The 16,516-nt window shown below is 44.4% G+C and overlaps 1 protein-coding gene across 1 annotated transcript in view; it reads right to left on the bottom strand.

Moving 5' to 3' along the window:
- Positions 1 to 16,516, bottom strand: part of PEBP4 (phosphatidylethanolamine binding protein 4) — a 192,433-nt gene that overhangs the window by 29,098 nt on the left and 146,819 nt on the right. Inside the window, exons 5-6 of the mRNA XM_063931780.1 lie at positions 10,012 to 10,060; positions 9,786 to 9,899 (exon numbers count right to left, since the gene is read on the bottom strand). Of these exons, the coding sequence (XP_063787850.1) occupies positions 9,786 to 9,899; positions 10,012 to 10,060 (163 nt within the window). The remainder of the gene's footprint in view (positions 1 to 9,785; positions 9,900 to 10,011; positions 10,061 to 16,516) is intronic.

Genomic DNA, 16,516 nt, shown 5'->3' with positions numbered 1-16,516 from the left:
AAGGATACTGCCTGAGAATTTTTTTGTGGGAAGCTGCAGTCTCTTGTCTGGAGATTCCCGCTCTTTTTCCTCATGAGAGGAGGGAAATTTACCTCAGCTTTCTTCCCCTTAACATGTGTACCCTTGTGTCAGGGACAAATGAGTCATCAGTGATATGCAAATCATCTTTTATTACAATAATCATATATTGAATACCTTTCTGCCATTTTGGCTGTAACTTTGCATTATCGTAGTCGACACTGGAGTCAAACTCCGTGTCGATATCAGTGTTTATTATTTTGGATAGTGAGCATTGTGAGACTCTGAGGGTCTCTGTGACATAGGGACAGACATGGGAAGATTTCCTGTCTGTTCTCTAATCTTTTGTGCAATAAATTCACCTTAGCACTTACACATATCCAAACAGGTGTCGGCGTTGTCGACGGAGACACCCTCTCACACACATATTTGCTCTATCTCCTCCTTAGGGGAGCCTTTTACCTCAGACATGTCGACACACACGTACCGACACACCACACACACAGGGGATGCTCTATTTGAAGACAGTTCCCCCACAAGGCCCTTTGGAGAGACAGAGAGAGAGTATGCCAGCACACACCCCAGCGCTATATGACCCAGGAATCACACAGTAACTTAGTGTTAACCCAGTAGCTGCTGTATATATTGTTTTTACGCCAAATTTATGTGCCCCCCCCTCTCTTTTTCACCCTCTCTATCGTGCTTCTGCAGGGGAGAGCCTGGGGAGCTTCCTCTCAGCGGAGCAGTGGAGAGAAAATGGCGCTGGTGAGTGCTGAGGAAGAAGGCCCTGCCCCCTCAGCGGCGGGCTTCTGTCCCGCAATTTTGTGTCAAAATAATGGCGGGGGCTCATGCATATTACAGTGTCCAACTGTACATATGCTGCTTTTGCCAGGAGGTACTGAATTGCTGCCCAGGGCGCCCCCCCCCCCCCCCCTGCGCCCTGCACCCTACAGTGACCGGAGTGTGTGGGATAGTGTGGGAGCAATGGCGCACAGCTGCAGTGCTGTGCGCTACCTCATATGAAGACAGGAGTCTTCTGCCGCCGATTTTGACGTCTTCTTGCTTCAACCCGCCGGCTTCTGTCTTCTGGCTCTGCGAGGGGGACGGCAGCGCGGCTCCGGGAACGGACGACCAAGGTTAGGTTCCTGTGTTCGATCCCTCTGGAGCTAATGGTGTCCAGTAGCCTAAGAAGCGCAACCTAGCCGCAGTTAGTAGGTTTGCTTCTCTCCCCTCAGTCCCACGTAGCAGAGAGTTTGTTGCCAGCAAAAGCTCTCTGAAAATAAAAAACCTAACTAAAATACTTTCTTATTAGCAAGCTCAGGAGAGCTCACTAAAATGCACCCAGCTCTGTCCGGGCACAGATTCTAACTGAGGTCTGGAGGAGGGGCATAGAGGGAGGAGCCAGTGCACACCAGTAGTACTAAATCTTTCTTAGAGTGCCCAGTCTCCTGCGGAGCCCGTCTATTCCCCATGGTCCTTACGGAGTCCCCAGCATCCACTAGGACGTTAGAGAAATAAAAAATGTGAGTGGAAAATCCTAGACCCCATATACTCACCCATTTACAACCTTTTATAACCTCCTCAATCCTGTACCCATCTATAGTATATTATACGCCCCAAGTCCTACACTATTGTACCCATATATAGAGACTGATATAGATTAGCACGCTGCTGCATCCAGGTTTACCTCTTTTGCTATAGGGACACCTGTGACTTATGATCGTAGAAGCCCTTCCCCTGGTATACAAGAGTGCCAATGAATGTGCAAGGGCTGGGGCCCCCACTTTGCAGTTGCAACCATCCGAAAAACTATCAGGACTTGCACTATGCTAGGTGCAGAATCTCAGTCCTAGTATGGCCTCCAATGTATGCTATTAAACGGCAGAATCCGCATCCACTCCTGCAACACTCCCAACACACGTTTGTACCCATACATAGTGTACTATAACTCCTCACTCCAATACTCCTGTACCCATCTATAGTACATTATACCTCCTCACTCCTGTACCCATCTATAGTGTGTTATACTGCCTCACTCCTGTAGCTGTCTGTAGTGTATAGCTCCTCACTCCTGTACACATCTATAGTGTATAGTTCCTCACTCCTGTACCCATCTGTTGTGTATAGCTCCTCACTCCTGTACCCATCTATAGTGTATTAGACGTCCTCACTCCTGTACTCATCTATAGTGTATAGCTCCTCACTCCTATACCCATCTATAGTACATAGCTCCTCACTCCTGTAACTATCTATAGTGTATTATATCTACTTACTCCTGTACCCATCTATAGTGCATAGCTCCTCACTCCTGCACCCATCTATAGTGTATTATACCTCCTCACTCCTGTAGCCATCTATACTGCATAGCTCCTTACTCCTGTAGCCATCTATAGTGTATTATACCTCTACACTCCTGTAGCCATCTATAGTGTATAGCGCCTCGCTCCTTCAGCCATCTATACTGTATAGCAAATCACTCTTTTGGCCATCTATAGTGTATACCTCCTCACTCCTGTACCCATCTACAGTGTATAGCTCCTCACTCCTGCAGCCATCTATAGTATATTATACCTCTACACTCCTGTACCCATCTATAGTGTATTATACCTCCTCACTGCTGTACCCATCTATAGTGCATAGCTCCTCACTCCTGTACCCATCTATAGTGCATAGCTCCTCCCTCCTGTACCCATCTATAGTGTATTATGCCTCTACACTCCTGTACCCATTTATATTGTATTATACTTTACACATTGTGTATAGCTCCTCACTCCTTAAGCCATCTATAGTGTATAGCTCCTCACTCCTTCAGCCATCTATAGTGTATAGCACCTCACTCCTTCAGCCATCTATAGTGTATAGCTCCTCACTCCTTCGGCCATACATAGCTCCTCACTCCTGTAGCCATGTATAGTGTATAGCTCCTCACTCCTGTATCCATCTATAGTGTATAGCTCCTCACTCCTGTATCCATCTATAGTGTATAGCTCCTCACTCCTGCAACCATCTATAGTGTATTATACCTCTATACTCCGTGATAGCTCCTAACTCCTATAGCCATCTATAGTGTATTATACCTTCTCACTCCTGTAGCCATCTATAGTGTATAGCACCTCACTCCTGCAACCATCTATAGTGTATAGCTCCTCACTCCTGCAACCATCTATAGTGTATAGCACCTCACTCCTGCAACCATCTATAGTGTATAGCTCCTCACTCCTGTTGCCATCTATATTATATAGCTCCTCACTCCTGCAGCCATCTATAGTATATTATACCTCTACACTCCTGTACCCATCTATAGTATATTATACCTCCTCACTCCTGTACCCATCTATAGTGCATAGCTCCTCGCTCCTGTACAAATCTATAGTGCATAGCTCCTCCCTCCTGTACCCATCTTTAGTGTATTATACCTCTACACTCCTGTATCCATTTATAGTGTATTATACCTTTACACTCCGTGTATAGCTCCTCACTCCAGTAGCCATCTGTAGTGTATTATAACTCCTCACTCCTGATGCCATCTATAGTGTATAGCTCCTCACTCCTTCGGCCATCTAGTGTATATCTCCTCACTCCTGTACCCATCTATAGTGTATAGATAGCGCCTCACTCCTGTAGCCATCTATAGTGTTTTATACCGCTACACCCCTGTACCCATCTATAGTGTATTATACTTCTACACTCCTCTACCCATCTATAGTGTATTATACTTCTACACTCCTCTACCCATCTATAGTGTATTATACTTCTACACTCCTCTACCCATCTATAGTGTATTATACTTCTACACTCCTCTACCCATCTATAGTGTATTACACCTCACTCCTGTACCTATCTATAGTGTATAGCTCCTCTCTCCTGTAACCATCTATAGTGTATTATACCTCTATACTCCGTGTATAGCTCCTCACTCCTGTAGCCATCTATAGTGTATAGCTCCTCATTCCTGCAGCCATCTAGTGTATAGCTCCTCACTCCTGCAGCCATGTACAGTGTATAGCTCCTCACTCCTACAGCCATCTATAGTGTATTTTACCTCCTCACTCCTCTACCCATATTTAGTGTACTACATCGCCTCACTCCAATAACTCCTGTACCCATCTATAGTGTATTATACCCCCTCACTCCTGTACCCATCTATAGTGTATTATACATACCAAGGCCAGCATTTTTGTACCCATATATACTGTATGATACCTCAACACCCAATACTCCTGTATTAATCTATAGTGTATACCTCATCACTTCTGTAGCCATCTATAGTGTATTATAACTCCTCACTCCAGTACCTATCATGGTTAATGGCGAATCCTAAAGACACGTGTCATCAATATATGCACTCTGTGGGCCCTAGGTAAACTGTGCTCACGGTACTATGAGTAATAACCCGGCCGTGATCATGATTTTAATTACAGGTTGAGTATCCCTTATCCAAAATGCTTGGGACCAGAGGTATTTTGGATATTGGATTTTTCCGTATTTTGGAATAATTGCATACCATAATGAGATGTCATGGTGATGGGACCTAAGTCTAAGCACAGAATGCATTTATGTTACATATACACCTTATACACACAGCCTGAGGGTAATTTTAGCCAATATTTTTTATAACTTTGTGCATTAAACAAAGTGTGTGTACATTCACACAAATCATTTATGTTTTATATACAGCTTATACACACAGCTAGAAGGTCATTTAATACAATATTATTAATAACTTTGTGTATTAAACAAAGTTTGTGTACATTGAGCCATCAAAAAACAAAGGTTTCACTATTTCACTCTCACTCAAAAAAGTCCGTATTTCGGAATATTCCGTATTTCGGAATATTTGGATATGGGATACTCAACCTGTATTATAGTTCTCCCAAAATAAAACTTTCATGAATGTTTTTGCTATAAATTGATAGTTTCAAAACTGTATCTGCATTGTGTTAGCTACTTGCTGAACCAAGTGGAGAGGTATTAACTAAGAATCTTTTGAAGGCTAAACTTCCTTGGAAATGTTTGCTTTTCACAGTAGATGCTTGTCCAAGGGGGACATAGACAAGCAGGCTGCAAGAGTGTCAGCTTATCAGTCTTTTATTCAGCTTTTCCTGCCATAAAAATACTATCCAGGTTGGGGGATCTAAAATCCTACACAAAAGGAATAACTATTAAGCTATGTCCCTTTGAGGTCCCTTCTAGCCAACTTTTTGAATAATCAAAATACATTTCTTAAGCAAGAGAGATATGACATTCAGTGTCCCTGGAGACAACCTAATTTGCATCTACACAGGTCTTGTGAGAACAAAGGAAGCAGTTATTTTTCGGCCTGTAAAGGGAGGGGGCTGCTGGAAGGAGAGTGGTTGTGGGACTATAAAGATCAAAAGCCCACACTACTTAGTGTTCACTCTACAAGGGAGTAACTTCATGCTAGGAGCGGTCCAGTCTTCTGCTTTCATGTGGTCTCCCCCATACAGATAACCTAAACCTCAGAGTAAGATAATTTAGGATTGACATTTTATTCCATTTTATTTACTTGAAGTCAATCTGTATTTCATAACTATATGTCTTGTTTATTTACCTGTTTTTCTTTGTAACTTAACCCTGGAGATATTTTCTAAATGAATCCCAAAAACATATAAGTGTTAACTCTGTGCTCTATGAATTCATGTGCCTTGACAGGCCCATGCTACACAAGTGTAATAAATGTGGATTTTTAAGTGTGCTGTAAGTGTCTGACTATTGCAAGAGTGCTATTCCAATACTCTTCGTGGAAGCAGCTTGAGAAACCAACGTCACAACCGCCCACCTGCGTCAGGTTGGCGTATCTGAGCACAGGGGCATGGTACTGTGACACCATCCACAGTGTATTATACCCCCTCTTGTACCCATCTATAGTGTATTATATGTCCCAAGTCCAACAATTTTGTACACATATACAAGACGTATTCAGGTTTGTTAGCAAACCAAAAAGCACACTAATGGGCAAACCCATGTTGTACCGCAGGTGGGGCAGATGTAAGGTGCAGAGAGATTTAGATTTGGGTGGGTTATATTGTTTCTGTGCAGGGTAAATACTGGCTGCTTAATTTTTACAATACAATTTAGATTTCAGTTTGAACACCCCCCACCCAAATCTGTATGTCTCTGCACATATTGCATCTGTCCCACCTGCAGTGCAACATGGTTTTGCCCATTAGTGTGCTTTTTTGGTTTGCTAAAAACCTGATTAAAGCCCCATAATGTAACATATCTCCTCAAATACTCCCGTACTCACCTATAGTGTATATCGCCTCACTTCTTTACCAATCTATAGGGGATTATGACTCCTCACTCCTGTACCCATCTATAATGTATTTTACCCCCTCACTCCTTCACCTATCTATAGTGTATTATACCTTCCAAGTCCAAAACCTTTGGACCCATATATAGTGTACTATATCTCCTCAATCCAATACTCCTGTACCTATCTATTTTGTATACCTCCTCACTTCGGCACCCATCTATAGTGTATTATACCTCCTCAATCCTGTACCCATCTATAGTGTATTGTAACACCTCACTTCTGTAGCCATCTATAGTGCACTATACCTCCTTACTCCTGTATCCATCTATAGTGTATTATACCTCCCTAAGTCCAACAATTTTGAACCCATATATAGTGTCCTATATCTCCTCATTCCAATATTCAGGTACCCATCTATAAAGTATACCTCCTCACTTATGTACCATCTATAATGTATTATACCCCCTCAATCCTGTAGCCACCTACTGTATAGTGCATAGCTCCTCCTGTACCCAGCTACAATTTTTAATACCGCTACACTCCTGAACCATCTATTGTGTATTATACCTCCTCACTCCTGTACCTATCTATAGTGTATTATACCTCCTCACTCCTGTACCCATCTATAATGTACTGTACCTCCTAACTTCTGTACCTATCTATAGTGTATTGTACCTCCTCACTCCTGTACCTATCTATAGTGTATTGTACCTCCTGACTCCTGTACCTATCTATAGTGTATTGTACCTTCTGACTCCTGTACCTATCTATAGTGTATTATACCTCCTGACTCCTGTACCTATCTATAGTGTATTGTACCTTCTGACTCCTGTACCTATCTATAGTGTATTATACCTCCTGACTCCAGTACCCATCTATAATGTACTGTACCTCCTGAGTCCTGTACCCATCTATAGTGTATTGTACCTCCTCACTCCTGTACCTATCTATAGTGTATTGTACCTCCTGACTCCAGTACCTATCTATAGTGTATTATACCTCCTCACTCCTGTACCCATCTATAATGTACTGTACCTCCTGACTCCTGTACCTATCTATAGTGTATTGTACCTCCTGACTCCTGTACCTATCTATAGTGTATTGTACCTCCTCACTCCTGTACCCATCTATAATGTACTGTACCTCCTGACTCCTGTACCCATCTATAGTGTATTGTACCTCCTGACTCCTGTACCTATCTATAGTGTATTGTACCTCCTGACTCCTGTACCTATCTATAGTGTATTATACCTCCTCACTCCTGTACCTATCTATAGTGTATTATACCTCCTGACTCCAGTACCTATCTATAGTGTATTGTACCTCCTGACTCCTGTACCTATTTATAGTGTATTATACCTCCTGACTCCTGTACGTATCTATAGTGTATTATACCTCCTCACTCCTGTACCTATCTATAGTGTATTGTACCTCCTGACTCCTGTACCTATCTATAGTGTATTGTACCTCCTCACTCCTGTACCCATCTATAATGTACTGTACCTCCTGACTCCTGTACCTATCTATAGTGTATTGTACCTCCTGACTCCTGTACCTATCTATAGTGTATTGTACCTCCTCACTCCTGTACCCATCTATAATGTACTGTACCTCCTGACTCCTGTACCCATCTATAGTGTATTGTACCTCCTGACTCCTGTACCTATCTATAGTGTATTGTACCTCCTGACTCCTGTACCTATCTATAGTGTATTATACCTCCTCACTCCTGTACCCATCTATAATGTACTGTACCTCCTGAGTCCTGTACCCATCTATAGTGTATTGTACCTCCTGACTCCTGTACCTATCTATAGTGTATTGTACCTCCTGACTCCTGTACCCATCTATAGTGTATTGTACCTCCTCACTCCTGTACCCATCTATAGTGTATTAATACCCCCTCACTCCTGTACCTATCTATAGTGTATTATACCTCCTCACTCCTGTACCCATCTATAATGTACTGTACCTCCTGACTCCTGTACCTATCTATAGTGTATTGTACCTCCTGACTCCTGTACCTATCTTTAGTGTATTGTACCTCCTGACTCCTGTACCTATCTATAGTGTATTATACCTCCTCACTCCTGTACCCATCTATAATGTACTGTACCTCCTGACTCCTGTACCTATATATAGTGTATTGTACCTCCTCACTCCTGTACCCATCTATAATGTACTGTACCTCCTGACTCCTGTACCCATCTATAGTGTATTGTACCTCCTGACTCCTGTACCTATCTATAGTGTATTGTACCTCCTGACTCCTGTACCTATCTATAGTGTATTATACCTCCTCACTCCTGTACCCATCTATAATGTACTGTACCTCCTGAGTCCTGTACCCATCTATAGTGTATTGTACCTCCTCACTCCTGTACCCATCTATAGTGTATTAATACCCCCTCACTCCTGTAGCCATTTATAGGGCGAGATTCAATTCTTTTCACCCCTTTCCACACCCGTTCTGTTTCTGCCCTCAGGGGCGTGGTATCATTATTTCAGCTCGCTACCCCCGGAGTAGAGAGGCACCCAACCCTTTACACAGCTAAACCTGATCACTATGGGCGCAATAACGGAGATCATTTTAGAAAGGAAATTGGGCGTGATATATCATTTGAATCCCACCCATAGAGTATAGCTCCTCACTCCTGTCAGTTTACAGGCTGTGTTTGAAAATGACAGTTATGAGTTGATTGGTTGGTAGATTATCTCTCTCCAAGCTTTGATACATCATAAATATGCCCCTTGGTGTTACCAGTTACCATGACAACTCAGGTAACACCAATACGTCAAACTAACAGAACTTTATCAACCATAAAAGTGTGAATTATAACTGCCATTTCGCACACAATATAAATATAGCTGATCACCATTGCTGAGACATTAATACACAGTTTGACATAATATTACATCTACATTTTCCTACATTTGTGAAGTTTATTTATAGGGAGGCTTGCCATAACATCCCTTTAATTCAGGACACATATGAATTACATAAGTTCTGTGGCTGATTAAAATTAGGGGAAAAGCAGGCTTGAATTTAGCCAGCCACAGAACCTGTGTAAATCATAAGGTGTATACACACTTGCTGAGAAAATGAGCGACATCGCTTATTTTCGCGGTAAGTGTGTATGCCGCCGCCGAAGAGCGATGCATGACCCTCGCTGTCGGCTGTGCAGGCAGCTCAATCTGGACCGTCATCCAAGAGCTGCCTGCGCGGCCCAGCCGCTGCGTGACGCCACTGAGCGATATGCACGTCATATCGCTCAGTGTGTATGCCCGAACGCCTGACCCATGAGGGGGAAACACTAGGCGACATCGCTCACAGAGCACGTCACCTAGTGTGTACCCACCTATAGGTGTACTGGATTAAAGGGATATTATGGCAAGCCTATTTATAGGGCAACCACAGCTGTCGGGGCCATTCTTTCAGCCTGTGATTCAGTTAATCTGCTCTGTATCCAGTAGTGATGAGATAACGTACCCAGAGAATTCTCTGTGAGGAGGAGTGAGGGACTAGACTCTGGAGGCTGCAGGTAGAGTAGAACTTGGTATCTGTGACTCCCAGTATTTGCAGGGGGTGACGGAGCACTGTAAGCTGAAGAAAACAGGAAAAGTCTTATGGAAGAAGTCTCAACTTCAGTTTTTAGTACCCAAGTCCTCAGTGATATAACAGTTTTCTATCTCAGAACCCCACATTCTGTGTTTACCTGTTAAAACTCTTCCCCTTAGACTCGTTCCAGTTATGAGATCCTGACCCTACATAGAAATAGAGACTGTGATTTGAAGTGTAACATGTGATCACTGGTAATATATAGATTGTAAGCTCTAATGGGGAAAATGTAACCTATCATTTTGACCAATTTCACAGAAAGTTGTTTTTCTAGTGGCATAATATACTTTTATAAGCCATAACATTTAAAACAAAACAAAACACAAGAGAACGTGCTTTTTTAAGAAAATGGTTTTGGTTCCAATTTAACTAAGAACCCAAATCATGTAACACAGATTCAGAATGCACCAGGGACCAGGAACACAGCTAGAAGAGTCAGAAAAATACAGATCACTGATCCCTGGTATCCGGTCTTTAGGTCGACCTCACTTTGGTCGACATGCATTCGGTCGACATGATCAGTAGGTCGACATTCAAAGGTCGACACACGAAAAGGTCGACATGAGTTCTAAAAACAAACAAACATTTTTTTAACTTCTTCTTACTTTACGATCTACGTGAACTACGATTGGGAATAGTAACCTGTGACGAGCGCAGCGGTAGCGGAGCGAGGCACCTTGCCTGAAGCATGCAGAGCGTAGCGAGCCATGCGAGGGGACACGGTGCACTAATCGGGGTTCCCCGTCACATTACAAAGAAAACAACACCAAACCCCCCCCCAAAAACTAATGTCAACCGTTTTCCATATCGACCTCATGACCATGTCGACCTATTTCATGTGTCGACCTACCCACTGTTGACCAATAGTGGTCGACCCAATGACTGTCGACCTAGTTAGAGTCGGCCCAATGAACCACACCCCTGATCCCTACAGAGTTCATTTACTAAAGGTCGATTCCACCTTTTTTTTTATAAATTTCAAGTCAATCTACATTAATATCGGGTTTCAGAGGCTAAAACAAACATTTTCTAAATGTAAAAATTTGTTTAAAAAAAATTGTCTGTTAGTAAATGTGTTTTAGTCCCTGAAACCCAGCAGCGTTTTAGATTGATTTTAAATTGACAGAAATCAACCTTTAGTAAACAAACCTCTAACAGTAATAACTGGAGTTTTAGTCAACACTAAGGGGGTCATTCAGATCTGATCACTAGGCAGCGATTTTTGCTGTCCTGCATTCAGATAGTGGCTGCCTACAGGGGGAGTGTATTTTTGCCATGCAAGTGCGCAATCGCATGTGTAGCAGAGCTGCACAAACTGATTTTGTGCAGTCTCTGCGCAGCCCAGGACCCGCTGCAATCACATCAGGCTGTTCGGGACCGGATTTGACGTCAGACACCCTCCCTGAAAACGCTTGATCCCGCCTGCGTTTTTCCGGACACTCCCTGAAAATGGTCAGTTGCCACCCACAAACGCCCTCTTCCTGTCAATCTCCTTGCGAACGCCCATGCGAATGGATCCTTTGCACAATCCTGTTGCTGACCGGCGATCCCCTTGCAGCCGTCCGTCGCGCCTGCGCATTGCGGTGTATACGCATGCGCAGTTCAGATCTGATCGCCTGCTGTGCGAATACGCACAGCAGCGTTCAGATCTGAATGACCCCCTAAAAACCAAATTGTTCTAGGGATCCGTTATCCCAACCTCTTTCCAGTGCTCATGAGGCGGCTTGACCGCTCAACATGACACAGGACAACAACCAGGGAAGTGTGGTGAGGTAAATGGCTCAGGAGGCATTGGCTACTACCAGAGCCAGATTTACACACAATATATGAGACAAAGGGTTCATGTGGGCATTATACACAGGTGCAGCCAGAGCCGGCATAGGCAAACTAGGCAAATGCCTAGGGCATTTGTTATGCTTAGGGGCACCAGCAGCTCCTGCTGATTAAAAATAAGATTTTACTTACCGATAAATCTATTTCTCGTAGTCCGTAGTGGATGCTGGGGACTCCGTCAGGACCATGGGGATTAGCGGCTCCGCAGGAGACAGGGCACAAAAATAAAGCTTTAGGATCAGGTGGTGTGCACTGGCTCCTCCCCCTATGACCCTCCTCCAAGCCTCAGTTAGGATACTGTGCCCGGACGAGCGTACACAATAAGGAAGGATTTTGAATCCCGGGTAAGACTCATACCAGCCACACCAATCACTAGAGATGAGCGGGTTCGGTTTCTCTGAATCCGAACCCGCCCGAACTTCATGGTTTTTTTCACGGGTCCGAGCAGACTCGGATCCTCCCGCCTTGCTCGGTTAACCCGAGCGCGCCCGAACGTCATCATGACGCTGTCGGATTCTCGCGAGACTCGGATTCTATATAAGGAGCCGCGCGTCGCCGCCATTTTCACACGTGCATTGAGATTGATAGTGAGAGGACGTGGCTGGCGTCCTCTCCATTTAGATTATAAGAGAGAGAGATTTACTGGAGCTTAGGACTAGGAGGAGTACTGTAGAAGTGTAGAGAGTGCAGAGAGTTTACTAGTGAGTGACCACCAGACAGTGCAGTTTATTTAATATATCCGTTCTCTGCCTGAAAAAAGCGATACACACAGTGACTCAGTCACATACCATATCTGTGTGCACTGCTCAGGCTCAGCCCAGTGTGCTGCATCATCTATATATATTATATATCTGTCTGACTGCTCAGCTCACACAGCTTATAATTGTGGGGGAGACTGGGGAGCACTGCAGTGCCAGTTATAGGTTATAGCAGGAGCCAGGAGTACATAATATTATATAGTGAGTGACCACCAGACAGTGCAGTTTATTTATATATCCGTTCTCTGCCTGAAAAAAGCGATACACACAGTGACTCAGTCACATACCATATCTGTGTGCACTGCTCAGGCTCAGCCCAGTGTGCTGCATCATCTATATATATTATATATCTGTCTGACTGCTCAGCTCACACAGCTTATAATTGTGGGGGAGACTGGGGAGCACTGCAGTGCCAGTTATAGGTTATAGCAGGAGCCAGGAGTACATAATATTATATAGTGAGTGACCACCAGACAGTGCAGTTTATTTATATATCCGTTCTCTGCCTGAAAAAAGCGATACACACAGTGACTCAGTCACATACCATATCTGTGTGCACTGCTCAGGCTCAGCCCAGTGTGCTGCATCATCTATATATATTATATATCTGTCTGACTGCTCAGCTCACACAGCTTATAATTGTGGGGGAGACTGGGGAGCACTGCAGTGCCAGTTATAGGTTATAGCAGGAGCCAGGAGTACATAATATTATATTAAAATTAAACAGTGCACACTTTTGCTGCAGGAGTGCCACTGCCAGTGTGACTGACCAGTGACCTGACCACACTGACCACCAGTATAGTTAGTAGTATACTTATATTGTGATTGCCTGAAAAAGTTAAACACTCGTCGTGTGACTTCACTTGTGTGTTGTTGTTTTTTTTATTCTATAAAAATAAAACTCATTCTGCTGACAGACAGTGTCCAGCAGGTCCGTCATTATATAATATATAATATATACCTGTCCGGCTGCAGTAGTGATATATATATATTTTTTATATCATTTATCATCCAGTCGCAGCAGACACAGTACGGTAGTTCACGGCTGTGGCTACCTCTGTGTCTGCACTCGGCAGGCAGTCCGTCCATAATTGTATACCACCTAACCGTGGTTTTTTTTTCTTCTTTATACATACATACTACTACGACATCTCTTTATCAACCAGTCTATATTAGCAGCAGACACAGTACAGTACGGTAGTTCACGGCTGTGGCTACCTCTGTGTCTGCACTCGGCAGGCAGTCCGTCCATAATTGTATACCACCTAACCTTTTTCTTTGCATCATGTGCTGATTGGGGAGGGTTTTTTGGAAGGGACATCCTGCGTGACACTGCAGTGCCACTCCTAAATGGGCCCGGTGTTTGTGTCGGCCACTAGGGTCGCTAATCTTACTCACACAGTCAGCTACCTCATTGCGCCTCTTTTTTTCTTTGCGTCATGTGCTGTTTGGGGAGGGTTTTTTGGAAGGGACATCCTGCGTGACACTGCAGTGCCACTCCTAGATGGGCCCGGTGTTTGTGTCGGCCACTAGGGTCGCTAATCTTACTCACACAGCTACCTCATTGCGCCTCTTTTTTTCTTTGCGTCATGTGCTGTTTGGGGAGGGTTTTTTGGAAGGGACATCCTGCGTGACACTGCAGTGCCACTCCTAGATGGGCCCGGTGTTTGTGTCGGCCACTAGGGTCGCTAATCTTACTCACACAGCTACCTCATTGCGCCTCTTTTTTTCTTTGCGTCATGTGCTGTTTGGGGAGGGTTTTTTGGAAGGGCCATCCTGCGTGACACTGCAGTGCCACTCCTAGATGGGCCCGGTGTTTGTGTCGGCCACTAGGGTCGCTAATCTTACTCACACAGCTACCTCATTGCGCCTCTTTTTTTCTTTGCGTCATGTGCTGTTTGGGGAGGGTTTTTTGGAAGGGACATCCTGCGTGACACTGCAGTGCCACTCCTAGATGGGCCCGGTGTTTGTGTCGGCCACTAGGGTCGCTTATCTTACTCACACAGCGACCTCGGTGCAAATTTTAGGACTAAAAATAATATTGTGAGGTGTGAGGTATTCAGAATAGACTGAAAATGAGTGTAAATTATGGTTTTTGAGGTTAATAATACTTTGGGATCAAAATGACCCCCAAATTCTATGATTTAAGCTGTTTTTTAGTGTTTTTTGAAAAAAACACCCGAATCCAAAACACACCCGAATCCGACAAAAAAAATTCGGTGAGGTTTTGCCAAAACGCGTTCGAACCCAAAACACGGCCGCGGAACCGAACCCAAAACCAAAACACAAAACCCGAAAAATTTCAGGCGCTCATCTCTACCAATCACACCGTACAACTTGTGATCTGAACCCAGTTAACAGTATGACAAACGTAGGAGCCTCTGAACAGACGGCTCACAACAATAACAACCCGATTTTTTTGTAACAATAACTATGTACAAGTATTGCAGACAATCCGCACTTGGGATGGGCGCCCAGCATCCACTACGGACTACGAGAAATAGATTTATCGGTAAGTAAAATCTTATTTTCTCTGACGTCCTAGTGGATGCTGGGGACTCCGTCAGAACCATGGGGATTATACCAAAGCTCCCAAACGGGCCGGAGAGTGCGGATGACTCTGCAGCACCGAATGAGAGAACTCCAGGTCCTCTTTAGCCAGGGTATCAAATTTGTAGAATTTTACAAACGTGTTCTCCCCCGACCACGTAACTGCTCGGCAGAGTTGTAATGCCGAGACCCCTCGGGCAGCCGCCCAGGATGAGCCCACCTTCCTTGTGGAATGGGCCTTGACAGATTTAGGCTGTGGCAGGCCTGCCACAGAATGTGCAAGTTGAATTGTGCTACAAATCCAACGAGCAATCGTCTGCTTAGAAGCAGGAGCACCCAGCTTGTTGGGTGCATACAGTATAAACAGCGAGTCAGATTTTCTGACTCCAGCCGTCCTTGAAATATATATTTTCAATGCCCCGACAATGTCCAGCAACTTGGAATCCTCCAAATCGCTAGTAGCCGCAGGCACCACAATAGGCTGGTTCAGGTGAAACGCTGACACCACCTTAGGCAGAAACTGAGGACGCGTCCGCAGTTCTGCCCTGTTCGAATGGAAAATCAGATATGGGCTTTTATACGATAAAGCCGCCAATTCTGACACTCTCCTGGCTGAAGCCAGGGCCAGTAGCATGGTTACTTTCCATGTAAGATATTTCAAATCCACCGATTTGAGTGGCTCAAACCAATGGGATTTGAGAAAATCCAAAACTACATTAAGGTCCCACGGAGCCACTGGGGGCACAACCGGGGGCTGTATATGTAGTACTCCTTTTACAAAAGTCTGGACTTCAGGAACTGAAGCCAATTCTTTCTGGAAGAAAATTGACAGGGCCGAAATTTGAACCTTAATGGACCCCAATTTGAGGCCCATAGACAATCCTGTTTGCAGGAAATGTAGGAATCGACCCAATTGAAATTCCTCCGTGGGGGCCTTCCTGGCCTCACACCACGCAACATATTTTCTCCAAATGCGGTGATAATGTTGTGCAGTCACCTCCTTCCTGGCTTTTACCAGTGTAGGAATGACCTCTTCCGGAATGCCTTTTTCCCTTAGAATTCGGCGCTCAACCGCCATGCCGTCAAACGCAGCCGCGGTAAGTCTTGGAATAGACACGGTCCCTGCTGAAGCAGGTCCCGTCTTAGAGGTAGAGGCCACGGATCTTCCGTGAGCATCTCCTGAAGTTCCGGGTACCAAGTTCTTCTTGGCCAATCCGGAGCCACGAGTATCGTTCTTACTCCCCTTTGCCGTATAATTCTCAGTACTTTTGGTATGAGAGGCAGAGGAGGAAACACATACACTGACTGGAACACCCACGGTGTTACCAGAGCGTCTACAGCTATTGCCTGAGGGTCTTTTGACCTGGCGCAATACCTGTCCAGTTTTTTGTTGAGGCGAGACGCCATCATATCCACCTTTGGTTTTTCCCAACGGTTCACAATCATGTGGAAGACTTCTGG

This window comes from Pseudophryne corroboree, chromosome 6 (genome assembly GCF_028390025.1).
Source record: "Pseudophryne corroboree isolate aPseCor3 chromosome 6, aPseCor3.hap2, whole genome shotgun sequence".
NCBI lineage: Eukaryota > Metazoa > Chordata > Amphibia > Anura > Myobatrachidae > Pseudophryne > Pseudophryne corroboree.
This window is presented reverse-complemented; position numbering and strand designations above follow the sequence as displayed.